General features: G+C 34.9%; 1 protein-coding gene across 1 annotated transcript in view; it reads left to right on the top strand.

Moving 5' to 3' along the window:
- Window positions 1–990: 990 nt before the first annotated feature.
- The window catches only part of CYBB (cytochrome b-245 beta chain), a 35,896-nt gene continuing 21,209 nt past the window's right edge, over window positions 991–15,677 (top strand). Inside the window, exons 1-6 of the mRNA XM_074300845.1 lie at window positions 991–1,089; window positions 3,878–3,973; window positions 5,522–5,632; window positions 13,541–13,625; window positions 14,323–14,477; window positions 15,263–15,453. Coding sequence (XP_074156946.1) covers window positions 1,045–1,089; window positions 3,878–3,973; window positions 5,522–5,632; window positions 13,541–13,625; window positions 14,323–14,477; window positions 15,263–15,453 — 683 coding nt within the window. The 5' untranslated portion in view covers window positions 991–1,044. The remainder of the gene's footprint in view (window positions 1,090–3,877; window positions 3,974–5,521; window positions 5,633–13,540; window positions 13,626–14,322; window positions 14,478–15,262; window positions 15,454–15,677) is intronic.

Raw genomic sequence — 15,677 nt, 5'->3', positions numbered from 1 at the left:
GACCTTAGGCAAGACATTTTCCTTGTTTGTCCAGTTTCTTCATCTGTAAAATGAGCTAGAGAAGGAAATGGCAAACCAGTGCAGTATCTTTGTCAAGAAAACCCCAAATTGGGGCATGAAAAATCAAACATAACTAAAAAAAAAGAACAAATTATCTGAAAAAGAGGGGCTAAAGTTATTCTGCTTGACATCTGCTTGAGAGCAGAACCAATGTATGGAAAATTCAAAGAAGCAAATTTTAAAAAACTTCCTAAGTCAAAGGAATGCAAAAGTAAAATGAGCTACCTTAGGGAGGTAGTAGATTCCCTGTTTCTTGTTTTTTAAGCAAAGACCTGCTCCTCGGAAATGTTGTAGAAGTGATTCTTGATCTGGTGTAAGTCAGACTAACAGGAGGACCTATAACAGAGGCCTGCTAAGAGGCCTGAAAGCCCTTGATTTTGTGATATACTGATCTCTCTTAGGACTTACATGCTAAATCCAAAAGAGAAAATTCTGATCTTTAGGCCCAGCAGTTTGTCAAATACTCTTCCTGAATTCAAGAGTTAAAGGAATGGTTACTTTATCTTTATCTGTTTAATTTTTTTTGGTTTTGTTTTTTTTCTAGAAGAATGGATATACTTAAACATTTTACAAATGACTAATTAAGAATGAGTTAATAATTAGAATTTTAAAAAAATTTGCGCATAAAATGCCCATAAATTCAAGTAGCAGTTACATTTTAAAATTCAAACCTTGCTTCTCAAATCAAGAAAAGAGTTCTGTTATGTATATATATATATATATATATATATATATATATATATATATATATATATATATATATATATATATATATATATTAAAAATCACACTTAAAAATGTCTCTGTGGTTTAAATATTTAAAATGAGCAGGGAAATAATTCTTTATTGACCAATGGTTACCTAATTTCTGATAGTAGAAAAGGAAATAGATTTCTCACCAGAGTTACTATTTTCACTTCCTCATGCGAAAAGGGACTTAGTACAGAAAAAAGGGTGCAGTCAGGGCATTCATCTCAAGCAGTCATGGGTAACTGGGCAGTGAATGAAGGGCTCTCCATCTTTGTCATTGTGAGTACAAAATGAATAGCTGATTCTTGCTTTTTTCTGTTCTTTCTGGAAATGAAAAGTAGCAAAGGACCCTACTCCTTCTCTCCACCCTCAACATGTTCGTTGGAACTCATTTAATTTGCCTTTGCCAGTACATGTCTGTTAAAATACCAATTCCATCATTTTCATAGAAATAGTGTATTGGGAAAGAAAAGTAATTTTGTCTGTTTTTTAAAATATTTTTAAGTCATGCCGAGTGATTAAATTAATGGACTTTTCATGGTGGAAGAAAGCTACATTTCATGCTAATGAATCCAGATTCTGAATTTTTATGCTTTTTAGTGTCTCTAGTGCTATTCATAGTGTGTTTATATTCTTATATATGTGCTTATATAAAAATAATGTCTACTTAAAATGTTTATCTGATTTCCCAAAGTAGTATGGAACTCTCACTAATGAGAATTTTGTTTTTCATATGAATCACTACTAAAATATTCAAAATTCCTAGCTTCTTTCCCTTCCTCTCCTTTCCTTTTTGCTTTACTTTGTCTAAACTTTAAACAGAAGTTTAAACAGAAGTAATCTGTGATAAGCAAATTCAAATAAATTAGCCAGACTAAATATATGTATAATAATAGTTGAAATTTATATGGCATGTGGGAAGTGAGATTTGAACCCAAGTTTTTCTGATTCTGTGTGCAGCACTCAAGTCATAATGCCAGATTGCCAAAGGGAGTTTCTATAACCCAAAGATTATCTATACTATTGTTTTATTCATTTTTAAATAGGAAGTATTCTTTCCTGCTCTATTTAAATCTGAAAATAATCCACTTCATCCTTTAAATGAGATTCAAAACTCCAATTACAAAAGAGAGGAAAAAAAAAAAAAAAAAGCAAATAGCTCCCTAGAAGAAGTGCAGACTAGCATTTCTGCTCTTCCTTTTGGATGCTTTGTAAGCCAATCAGATAAGTTAGGATCTCCACAGATAAAAGCAGGTAAAACAGGTTTGCTGAGATCTTGGAATTGTACCTTCGATTTCTCCTGCCTGCTGGAGAACCTTGACAATGAGTCATTTTCCTAACAGCCAGGTTCAGAAGACATGCCCCTAAACATATTCCCCAAAGTGTTATTCATCCAAGTGACTTAAAGACCAGAGACAGAAGCTGTAGTCACAGAGACAAATGTAAAAACAAAACAAAAGTGATTAACAACATGAGAAAAGGAGAAGTAGCTTTAAATATTTTTTAATTGTAAAGGAAGACAAGTTTTTTATAGTCTTTTGGTTCTTATGACCTTTTAATCTTTCAATTTTTTTATAGTTTTGCCACATTAAAGGCAGAGCAGAGCAACTCAGGGAACCTGATGCAAAGGCTCCCTCATTGTCAGTGGTGGGGGGGCCCTCCCACCACTGTGGGTCAGTTCTGGACTGACCCTTACTCTGACCCAGGGCACCATCTCGTTTCCCACTGAGGCCCTTGGGAACTCTCCATGCTCTCTCCATCTTCTCTTCAAAAAGCAAATACAGCATGTGGGAAAAGCCTGTGGGACCTTGGAGAGAAAATGAAACAGCTTCTCTTCCCTTTTTCTCTTATTTTCTTCATGAACTGCTTAGACCAGACTCCACTCCCTCTTTAATGTAAGATTTGCCTCGGGATAAGAGAACATATAGTGACACCATTTTTTTTTAAGTCTTAAAAGTTTGTATTTGAAAAAATAAAATTTTCTTAAGAATTAAAAATGTTTTTTAAAAAAGCTTTTATTTAATACTTTTCTAAGGTCAGATCCAGGAAAGAAAGAAGGAAAAGGGCGTAAGTTAGAAGAATAAACAAACAAACCAATAGTAAAGGAAGTTGGACAAGCACAATTAAAATGACACATATTACCTAGAGTGAAGGGTCATAAGCAAATGAGTGCTTTTGATATTTAAGAAAGAAGAGAAAAGAAGGAGAAAGAATAAGGAAATAGATGATTTACCTTCATGTAGTCCTTTTATTGTTCAGTTTACCTGATTCTTTGTGGCCCCACAAAGATTTCTTGGCAGATACTGGACTGGTTTGCTAATTCCTTCTCTAGCTCATTTTACATATGAAGAAACTGAGGCAAACAGAGCTAAATGGCTTGCCCAGGATTACACATCTAGTTAGTGTCAGGACAAATTTGAATTCAAGGAGATGGGTCTTCAATCTATCCTGGCCTGGCAATATATCCACTGGACTACTTAGTTGCCCCTATGTAGGGCTTTATAATTGACAAAATGCTTAGCATTTTACTTTTCCCTTTTAAAACAGCTCTATAAAAAGGTGATACAAGTTTGAGAAAGCCTTCTTTATAGATAGGAAACAAACAAACAAACAAAAAGAAATAAACATTATGCTAAGGCTTTTACCAATATTCTCTCATTTGGTCCTCCTAATAGCACCCTGAGATAAGTACTATTATTATCCATATTTATACATTTACGTGGGCTTATGGACTTGCCCACAGTTACTCAGCTAATATCTGAGATGGAATTGGAACCTGAGTTAGGTGTTCTTTACCATAGGCTCTCTATCCATTGTATCATTAGTTGAGGAAATTAAGGCTGAAAGAAGTTACAAAGTTACTTTGCCCAGGAATATTCCATGTTTTAGTAATCTTGTCTTCCAGGACAGAACTTGGGCTTCCCTAGCTGCCTAGGACCTGGGGCCCCTGAGGATCCTGATGTGGTTGACAGATAGTGGTCCTGAGGTGGAAATAACATTCTTCATGATACCTACCCCTATAATACACATAAAAACACCATTTGACAAAATGCTCTGTTCTTTGCAGTTGGTGTGGCTGGGGTTAAATGCCTTCCTCTTTGTCTGGTACTACCGAGTTTATGATGTTCCGGACAAGTATTTTTACACACGCAAGCTTCTTGGGGTAAGTGTGAAGCCATACTGCGTTCAGAGTCCCCATCATATAGTCATTATTCAATATTCCTTTTGATTTTTTCCTTAGACCTTCTTCTCACACTCTGAGAAATAAAAAAAAAATTTTTTTAAATATACGAGTTCTTAGCATTTTTTTTATATCATGGACCTTTTTAGCAGCCTCATGAAGCCTATGATTCCTCTCTTCAACACAATCATTTTAAATGCATAACAAAATTTAAAAAGTTAAAAAGGAAACAAATTATATTTAAATTCAGCTATAATAATTTTTGAGGATCTCAGGTCAAGAATCTCTGTTTTAATATGAAATATATGAGGTATAATAATTATATAGAATGTGGCACCTTGTGAACTTTTTAAAAATGAGCTTTAGCATATGTGTTTCCCCTTGGGAAGATTTTCCTGTGTACTGAAAGTAACATTTGTATGACTTAGCAAATAATAACTGCCAAAAGTTATCTTAATAATAATGATGAACTTGATGATATGAAAATCAGAATAAGAAATCGTATTATTTACTATTGATAGAGAAATAGATCCCTTTTGGGTCTTGGGCATGGCTAGACCTGAGTTGATGATTGACGGATGAGACTGATGAATTCCCCTTTAGTATTCCCTTTATCATTTACCTTCCCTTTTAGGTCCTTCCTTTCTCTTCCTTTCACCAAGAAAAAAAAATTCTTACTTTCTAAGATCTGCCCTTCTTGGTTTAGATCCACAAAAATTCATTTTTCCCTTTCTCTCCTTCCTTCCTCACCATGACTAATACCCAGAACTTCTCATTGTCACGTTCCATAGCTCTTTATAACCTTCCAAAGTTATAATTGGCTAATCTGACAAATTAACAAAGGGAAATGAGGAAGTTAAGGCCTCTATTTCCCAGAACACACAAGGGCAATTTAATAATGATAATCTATACAGAGGGACCATGAAAAGTCAATAGAATACACATTTTGGGGAAGGTGGGCTTTTGGAAACTCTTCATATCTCATCCTATAAGAGATTGTGATTTTTGCGTGTGGGAGACCTGCTCTCAAACATCATTTTTTTTTCCTTCCAAAAATGTTCTTCCAAAAAACCCATATAAACAGTTTAAGATGGAGCTTAGGAATTGAGGGGTGGGATTTTAGCTTCTGGATCTTTTCTTCATTAGAAATAGAAATTATTCTTATTGTCTTGAGGAAGGTATTTAATTAACTGCTGAACAAAAGGTGGTTTAGGAAAGATTATTGGACTAATAGTCTTTTACTAGCCCTTGCCCTCCCAGGTACTGTAGCTATTTTAGTGCCCTCAATAATAAGACAAAGCCGGTAATTCCAAAGAAAGGTTGCTAGCTTGATTAATAAGAATTTAGATTGAGTTAACATAAACAAGCAAAAGGCCTTTAAAAAGGCACTGCTTCATATCAAAAGATCAATTCTGAGTTAAATTGCCATAGGTTCATTGATCTACTCATTCTCAAAACTCGACATTTATACTAAAAGAAAAAAAAGAGCTGTTTCTGAAATTCATTCCACCCATATGCATTGTATTTTAGCCTGCCCTGGCCTTAGCAAGAGCTCCGGCTGCTTGCCTGAATTTTAACTGCCTGCTGATCCTGTTGCCTGTCTGCCGAAATCTGCTCTCCTTCCTCAGAGGCTCTAGTGCGGTAAGATAAAGAAAAACAGACATTTATTGTATCTGAGTTACTCCTGTGCTATGAAGGAATCCTCTGACTTCCTTACATTTTCACATTTTCATATTTTAATGGCCCAATTTCTTAGGAGTAAGCCAAATAAATGTCTCAGTCAGTCAATAAGTAAAGACATGGTTCCTACTCTCAGGAGACTGACATTATAATTGGGAAAAATTATACTACCTAGCTATCCAGCTACACATACACACACATAAACATATATACAGACATAGTAATATATGTATACATGCAAATATATGTACATATCCTATATGGTTTTATGTATGTGACACATATATGTACACACATAGAGAAAGAACATAAACATTCTCAGGTCAAAGGCACTAACAAACTGCAAAAGCCTTCCCCAAAAAGCCGGGATTTAAGTTAAATCTTGAAGGAAGGTCAGTGAAAGGCAAGCTAATGAAAAGGTACAGAGTCTGAAATTGGGGTATAATGGCATGTAAGGAATATCAAGAACATCAATGTTACTTTAAATAAGAAAAAAAATGTAAACACCAAAATCAAATTCTATATTTGGTCCTGGAGGTAATAAAGAGGCACTGAAATTTATTGAAGTTGTGGAGGATAGAAATCTGAAAAACCTTAGCTTTAGGAAAATCCTGTTGGCAACTGAGCAGAAAACAGATTGGAATGGGGTTGATTTGAGGCTAAGGGACACATCAGCTGTAGCAACAGATCAGCCATAAAGTTCTGAGCATTATATCAGCGTAGTGGCCAAGTGAGTAGGGAAAAGGTACATGTGTATTTATTTTTCCCCTGAAGGTAAAAAGACATTAGAAAAGGCTGTTTTTGTTTTTTTTTTTTTTTTTTTAAGTATCACCTATAGGATTCCTTGTCTTAATTTTTAAAAAAAAAATTTAATGGTACAGTTCAGTTTCCATATTAAAGGACCTACCAAAGACTCTTATCTTAATTTGTACTGTTTTCTGGGTAGTTTTAATAAACTATAAAGTAGAAGAGGAAATAACTATCTTACTTGTTGCTTTCATAATCCACCAGACCACTCCTCCTCAACTTCCCCCAAAAGAAGAATGTTGAGGAATAATTTGAGATGCTCTAAGAAAAGTTTTAAAGTTTTTTGGATTATGTTTTGATCATTTTCTTAGTTGTGACTAGTAAACCACACATTAGCAAGGATGGCCTTTTAAACTGAGAATCAACCACTCTAGACGCAGCACTTTGAACAAAGGAGAAACAATACATCCTTATATAACTAGATGTAGTTTATATATGACTAATAATATTTGGTGGTATAGTATAGGATAGATAGACAGATGATTGGATGAATAGATAGATAGATAGATAGATAGATAGATAGATAGATAGATAGATAGATATACACAGTATAAGGTGACTTTTTTTTTAGTCTTAGAGAGTTGTCCAGAAAATCACAAGTATCTACAGAATTTCATCTCAGCCTGTGGAAAAGTCATAGAATCACCACAAATTGGTTGAAAGTTGGACTCACAAAGTGCCTAATAACTGAGGGTTCCACAGATTTTATTTAAAGTTAGTCTGATATGTCCATTTGTGTGTTTGTATGTGTGTGGTAAATGCTTAACTACTTGTCCTCTCCAAAAAAAAATGCAAAAGACACATTTTTAAGTTTAATTAGATTACTAATATTTTTCTCTACCATTTTCTTAAATATAGAGCAGAGAGGTAAAACATACAACTATTATGATTGAAATTTAACAAGAAGATAACTGAGACAATTCTTTGAGCAACATAACGTTTTTTAATAGGAGCATGCTGCCTGCTAATGAATGGGTCAGTGGTTTGCATCTGTTTATGCTGAAAATCCCAAGCATATAGATAGCACCCCTTTCTTAGATTTTATAGATTTATAGATATAATATAGAACAAAGAACAGAATACAATAGGTGACATCATGAAATTGAGGACAGCATGATTGGTTGCAAAGCTGAAGTACAGAGTACAAGGTAATTGGTTGGAAGTTTGGTGATGGGGGCTAGTAACCATCTCCTTTCTTCAGTCATGAGACTAAGAAGTGCTTATTGTCTGAGGTCAGCGGGCAAGATCCCACATTCTTGAAGGATAGCTTGGAGATGTAAAAGTATCAAGTCTCTTCCCTTATGTTTGCACAAATCTCCCAAGGTCAGTTAAATTCCTTGAGGCAAGAATAGATTAGTAAGTGAGCTGGATTTTAAAAATTAACCAAATACAAGCCAACTGAATCTTGAACTAAGTTGAGACAAAAAACCATGACTCAAGGAGTTACACTTCAAAATCAGTTACAGAACAAAATCAATTATTTATAAATAGGATCAATAGGAAAATGATACAGAATTTATCTTAATCATCTTAGCACCCATAAGCCATAAGAAACAAGACTGACAAATGTGGTCAAAACTAGAATAAAAATGTAATTTGGAAATATTTAACAAGATAAATTAAAATGCAAAAAATAAATAATATTACATTTTTAAATTAAGTCAATGTATATTAGTGGCAAAAGTCTTTATGCATGGGTTAGTGGCCCCTTTTTCTATTTGAGTTTGATGCCACTGAGCTAGACAATTGACAAAACAATAAATCAAGTCCTAATTTGTAAGTTTGATGCTTTATGAGATATAAATATTCACAATGAAAATTCAGCAATTGATTCTCCTAAACTCATTGAGTAGACAATCTACTCAACTCCTCTTTGAAAATAGATTCTCCTTCCTGGTTCTCCTTTCCCACAACCTCTTCTTTTTTTTTTTTTTTAAACCTCTTTTGATAATTCTAGAGGAAGTGAATAATGAGAAACAGACAAAGTTTTCATCAGGATAGGCTGTGAAGAAATCTCTATTACCCCATGGAACTAATTTGCAATCCCAGTGCATTGCAGTCAGGCTATTATCTTCAGTTAGCAATCTGTTTGTGAAGGCAGGTACTGTTGCATCTTCTTTGTAATCAAGAATTAGATAGGGAGAGAGAAGCACGGGGAGAAGAAGAGAGACAGAGACAAAGATAGAAAGAGAAGAAGGGTTTTGGACCTGTAAATTCCTTGCTATGGGGAATTCCCAGTATAGGTGGTATAGTATAGGATAGATAGACAGATGGTTGGATGAATAGATAGATAGATAGATAGATAGATAGATAGATAGATAGATAGATATACACAGTATAAAGTGACATTTTTTTTAGTCTTAGAGAGTTGTCCAGAGAATCACTTTGTGATTACATAGCCAGTATATGTCAGAGGCTGCATTTGAACAGGATCTTCCTGGCTTTGAGTCTGGCTCTGTATTGACTGTGATGTTAATAGGAGCATGGTGTTTTAGAATGAATATTGGCCTAGGAATCAGAACTCTGTTCTGTCTGGCTCTGCTAACTAGATTGTGACCCTGGCAAAGGAATGTTATCTGTCTGAGCCTCAGTTCCCCACTTTGTAAAACAGGGTAACAATAATTACACTAAATGAGGGAGGCCATAAGTATAATGGATTTTTAATGAAATGCTATACTATATGTCTTTTTAAAAACTTTTAAAAAACTTTTTCAAAAACATTGCATATCTACTGAATTTTAGATTTTAAATTTTAAATTGTTGAACATTAAATTATCAGCATTCCTTTCAAAACATCTAGAGGTCATTAAATAATGAGAAAAGTCATTTAATTCTTATTTCTTTCCCTATGTGGATATTTTAGCATTATATATCTCAAATTGATGCTTTTCTATGAACAGTCTCATAGCTTTAAATAACACGGAATATGCATATAATGAATTAGTGCCAAATTAAAATTTCCTCCAAATAAATTATCTGTCACCAGAAAAAAATTATGAGGGCAATGATATTTACCAGTGATGGTGGTAGTGGTGTGAGTAAGACAATAGAAAAACTACAGATCTTTGAAGGAACATAATTAGTTTTCTTTAAATTCAGCAAGGAGATATCATTATCTTAACTCTTCAGTTAACTAAGATATTGCCCTAAAGACAAAAGAAAGCGTTTGATGCCTGTTGCTAGGGAACAATAGATCAATAGAGAAAGAGATATACACATGTACACAAACATATATGCACACATATACACATATATACATGTGCATGCTCATATGATATTAATACATATTGTGATGTTATAGATTATATGCAAGTATAAACTGCAAATATATTTTATATGTGTTCTGTATATGAATATATGTATATATATATATATATGTATATATATATATAAAATGTTAGAGAAAATATTTATTCACTTTTTTTTGCCCCATCTAATATTGTTTCATCAATATAGGAGCTCATGGTGAGGAAACTCCCTCTACCCTAGCATATCAACAACTGCTCTGCATTTTACAGCCTTAGAAAGTTGCCCAGAGCCCTGAAAGGTTATATGAATTGCCCAGAGTTACACAACCAGTTGACTGAGGAGTAGGATTTGATCCTAGCTTCCTGACGCTGAAGCTAGCTATCTGCTACAGTGCACTGCTGTCCCATCTTTTGATCATGTCTATATGAAATATTCAGTTCTATTCAAAAAAACCTATAATGATCTAAATGGCTCAATCTCAACATAGAGGAACTTACATTCTACTGGATGGAACCAGGGGAGGGACAGGGGAAGAAGTGATTGTGCTATGTATGCAAGCATGTGTTCAGAAATCATGAATTAATAATAATAGCTTGCATGCTTCAAGGTTTGCAAAGCTCTTGACATGTTTTCCCTTTTGTTCATTCACAACAACTGTTCTCCACTTTACAGATTAGAAACCAGAGATTTAGTGGCATGTTCAGGTTCACGAAAGCTAGTAGATATGTGAAGTAGGAGTCAAGTTCAATGCTCTTATGTACTATGCTGATGCAATTGCTCAGTGAGCAAAGGAGAGGTCCAGATATGATACTCTAAAACCACTTGTTGGGGAAGAGATCTCTTTCAGCTGGGAGGATGAGGGCTGACTACAGAAGTAATAGTCTAAGAGTGGTGTATTGGAGAAAGCCAAGGAAAATAAAGTAATAAGTATTTATTAAGCACCTACTATATGCCAGGCACTATGGCAAATGTTTTATAAATATTATCTCAAATGTTTTTCAAAAAGCAGGAATGAGTCATCCTTAGAGTATAGCTTGCAAAAAAAAGGTAGAGATGGGGCATGACTTGTCATTTTGAGGGGTCATGAGAAATGAAGTTGGAATTGTAGAGAGGTGCTGGATTGTGAAGGGACTTAAATTCTGGGTTAATAAAATTTTATTTTGTCCCAGGAGTAACATGGTTTCCACCCTCTTTAATAGGGAATCACCATCCTCTAACCCTCTTACTCCTTCCACCTACTGAAAGTTTTTAAACTAGATGCTTGCTTTTTTCTTAACAAGATTTATTTTGTCTCAAATTGTTTTCTTTAGTTTAACAAACATTTACTATCTCTTTGCCCATTCTATATACCCTAATTGAATAATGACAGTGATAAAAATTCATAGCAAGCATGCATCTTTTAGAAAAACAAATTCCCACATTGGCCATGTCCAGAAATGTCTCATTCTAGAGTTTAAGATCATTGTCTCACTGGCAGGAGGTGGGTAGCATGATTCATCCTCAGGGCTTTGTCCTCATGGTTTATCACTGTATTAGTCTGAGTTTTGAAGTCTTTCAAAATTGTTTTTCTCTATTATGTTGTCATTGTGTAAATTATTCTATCTCTGCTCACTTCACAGCATCCATTTAGGGAGGTCTTCCCAGCTTCTTCTGTATGTTCATTTTATCATTTCTTGTATCATTGTAGTACAGTTTGGTTAGTCATTTCCTTCTTCCTTCCTTCCTTTCTTTCTTTCTTTCTTTTTTCTTCTTTCTTTCTTTCTTTCTTTCTTTCTTTCTTTCTTTCTTTCTTTCTTTCTTTCTTTCTTTCTTTCTTCTCTTCTTCCTTCCTTCCTTTCCTTCCTTCCTTTTCTTTCTTTCTTTCTTTCTTCTCTTTCTTTCTTTCTTTCTTTCTTTCTTTCTTTCTTTCTTCTTTCTTTCTTTCTTTCTTTCTTTCTTTCTTTCTTTCTCTTTCTTTCTTTCTTTCTTTCTTTCTTTCTTTCTTTCTTTCTTTCTTTCTTTCTTTCTCTTTCTTTCTTTCTTTCTTTCTTTCTTTTCTTTCTTTCTTTCTTTCTTTCTTTCTTCTTTCTTTCTTTCTTTCTTTCTTTCTTTCTTTCTTTCTTTCTTTCTTTCTTTCTTTCTTTCTTTCTTTCTTTCTTTCTCTTTCTTTCTTCATTCCTTCCTTCCTTCCATCCTCCCTCTCTCCCCCTCCTCCTCTCTCTCTCTCTCTCTCTCTCTCTCTCTCTCTCTCTCTCTCTCTCTCTCTCTCTCTCTCTCTCTCTCTCTCTCTTTCTTTCTTTCTCTGTGTGTGAGAGGCAGTTGGGATTAAGGGGCTTGCCAAGAATCACACAGCTAGGAAGTGTTAAGTGTCTGAAGTCAGGTTTGAATTCAGGTCCTTCGGACTCCAGGGCAGTGCTCTATCCACTGTGCCCTCTAGCTGGTCCTACTCATTTCCCAGTAGGCAAACACTTCTTTATTTCCAGTTTGGAACTACTGAAATAGCTTAGAAAGATAGTTTGGATTATGGCAATGTCGATGAACAGAAGAGATGTTGGGGGAGGGAGAGTATTGATAGAACTTGGCAACTGAGGGACTAATGGAATCACTTCTTCAGGATAAATATTCTTGTAGTCCTAGATCATAGTTTCCAGGCCTTCCAACACCCCAGTAGGTTCTCTCTACATATACTCTAATTTGTCAAGTTTCTTCCTTATATGTATCTAGAGCTAGACGCTTTGCTACTCACAATGCAGCCTAAGCTTTCTGTAACTATTTTTGCCCACCTTGACATGCTATTGACTCATAGTAAGTAAGCTTACTGCCCACTAAAACCTCCATTTTTTTCCTCACACAGATTTTTCTAGCCACATCTAGAAGCAGTTGGTAGCATATTGAATAACATGCTGGATTTAGAACCAGGAAGATCTAAGTTCAAATCAAGCCTGATACTTAGCCTGACTGAACAACTCACTTAATTTCTGTCTGCCTTAGTTTCTTAAACTGTAAAATGGGGATAATGACAAAATTGTTGTGAGAATCAAATGATTTATGTTTGCAAAGTTCTTAGCCCAGTAAATGGCATCTAAAAGGCTCTTGACCAATGCTTATTTCCTTCCATATTTTCCCCAAATATTTTTCTCATTCCATGTGCTCCAGTGACTTATTTATTGCTCACTTCTATCTTAAAGAAACCATATCATCATTTCCAGAAAAAGAGTAGAAACAGAAAGGGGATGAGATAACACAGAGATAGCACCCTTATCCTATGCAGTAATTTCCTGGTTCAGACCCCACTTAAACAGTTTCTCCTACTCTTTTTGGACCTGGAGAGTTGATCAATTTTGTTCTGGTGATGAATTTCACAACTTCTAATCCCTTCTTGGAAGGCTCTCCAGTATTGAGGGACTCAAAAAAGATGAAAAAAGGCAATATAGAAACATTAACTACATTTATCATTTGGTGTTCATACATTACTCTAGATCATGATGACAAAACAGTGAATGTAAAAAGGTGCTTAAACCTTAATGGAAATTTAAATTATAGAATTAGATTAATCCTCCAATTGTATGTACCTAATTCTAGTGCCTGGGCACCTCAGTAGTTAAACTTATTATAGAAAAAAAAAATTAGTCAAATGTCAATTTAAATTCATATCATATGAAAAATTAAAAATATTGGTATGAATATTCAAAATCACATTTTTAAATCTCAGCCAGTGAACAAATAGATTGGTTCCCTAGTCATATTTGTATAAAATCTTCAGTTCCTTAGATGACATTTCTATGTCACTACTTGAAACTTCTGTTGATTTTTTTGTTTGTTTCTTGGATTTAGTGCTGTTCAACTCGTGTACGAAGACAATTGGACCGGAACCTGACCTTTCATAAAATGGTGGCATGGATGATTGCCCTTCACACTGGTGAGATTTTTTGAAAACCTTTTTAACTTTAGACTTTATGGAAATGGAGCAGTACCTGTTTTCCATATTCTTAAAATACTTGATTAGTCTCTCAGGTGGGGACAGTTTTCATAGGTAATGTCAGCTCTAAAGTGATTACCCATAGTGTTTCTTTCCCCAAAATACTCAACTTACTTTTTGCTATTCTGTCATCAGATTTTCATTCTTTTAGCTTTTGAAAGATTTTCCACTTTTAAGAGGGAAAGTCTCCCTTGGAAATTCTAAACTTAGGCCTCCCAAAGTCCTATCTGATTCACTATGGAAAATGAGAAAGTAGGGGACATACTAATTGCTTTAAAAATCAAGTATTATAGATCCGGCAAGATCTGTTGAGCTCATAAGACCTTAGAATCATATTTAGAGACAGAATAAAAATCAGCAGCCATGCAACCAAACTCTTTACTCCTAACCCTCAATTTTACTGGTGAGAAAAAGAAGGGGTTTGCCAAAATCACACAATTAGCAGCTGATTCTGGACTAGATTATCTTTTTGTGGAGGACTTCTGCAGATCCTCCCCCTCCTCCTACTCTAGGCATTCTCCATATGATGGAGTCAAGGGTTACTTTTGGGTATCTATCCTAGCAGGAATATTCACTCAGTTATTTTCAGTTTTTGTTTATTTTTATGTATTTTTCTCTTTTCTTCTGCCCTCCTTAGCAATTCATACTATTGCTCATCTCTTTAATGTGGAGTGGTTGGTGAATGCAAAGTCCAGAATTAACTCTGATAATTATTCAATTGCCCTCTCAGTCTTTGCTGATGACCCATCTCTTCACCAAACTTATATTAATTTTGTTGAAAAGCCATATAAGGTAAGTGTACTTCTGCCCTGACTAATGTTTATGAGCCTAGTTGACTGGTATTCAGTATTGGGTTCCAGAATCTGGAGAAGAAAAAGAGCATCTCATTGTTTCTTACCTAGAAAGCAAAAGTAGAATATGGTAAAGACTCAGAGGGACATGTATGCATTTTTAAAAATAATTAGGACTGTGTGTGTGTGTGTGTGTGTGTGTGTGTGTGTGTGTGTGTGTGTGTGTGTGTGTATGAATTCTTGAGGGGCTGGGATGGGAAGGTGGGCAGGGACAAATCATTATTCTCTCTGAATGTGTTAAGGGGATAAAGCTCAAAATGGTATAATTAGAAGGGTCTGTTCTTGTGATTACCACTTAAGAGAATTTACCAAAATACATTTGAAAAAAAAATCAAACTAGCTCTTTGTTTCAATTCAAGAAAAATGCAGCCAGAAAAAATATCAGCTGCCTCCAGAGTAGATTCCTTCCTTCCTTCCTTCCTTCCTTCCTTCCTTCCTTCCTTCCTTCCTTCCTTCCTTCCTTCCTTCCTTCCTTCCTTCCTTCCTTCCTTCCTTCCTTCCTTCCTTCCTTCCTTCCTTCCTTCCTTCCTTCCTTCCTTCCTTCCTTCCTTCCTTCCTTCCTTCCTTCTTTCTTTTCATCCAGGACTTAAAAAGGAAAGAAGTAGACAATAGTTTCTGAAGTGTCTCATCTTAGACTATATCCCAGTGATAATTTTCAACACAGCTGCCTCCTCATTATCTTTGCTAACATACAACTACACTTGATTTTCTCCTTACATTTTATAGAACCCTGAAGGTGCCCTGTATGTGGCTTTCACTTACTTAGCCGGCCTCACTGGAGTTATTATTACATTGTGCCTCATATTGATCATAACGTCCTCAACCAAAACAATCCGGAGGTCTTATTTTGAAGTTTTTTGGTTCACTCATCACCTCTTTGTTATCTTCTTTATTGGCCTTGCCATCCATGGAGCTGGGTGAGTAATGAAGTAGACATAATGCTAATGAATGTTTGAGAATTAGTTTGAATATTTATGATAAAGGATATCAAGAATACTGCTGAGCTGGACAAAACAGAATCAACTGGAACAACAATAATTAAGAAATTCTTTGAAGGTGGGAATTTCCCTACATTCATTAAATCATATACTCTGAGCACATGTATATGTATTAAATAGAGCTAGTAGAACTTATTTTACCT

The sequence above is a fragment of the Sminthopsis crassicaudata genome, chromosome 3 (genome assembly GCF_048593235.1).
Source record: "Sminthopsis crassicaudata isolate SCR6 chromosome 3, ASM4859323v1, whole genome shotgun sequence".
Lineage (NCBI taxonomy): Eukaryota > Metazoa > Chordata > Mammalia > Dasyuromorphia > Dasyuridae > Sminthopsis > Sminthopsis crassicaudata.
The sequence above is the reverse complement of the archived record's forward strand: the minus strand, read 5'-3'. Positions and strand labels throughout refer to the sequence as shown.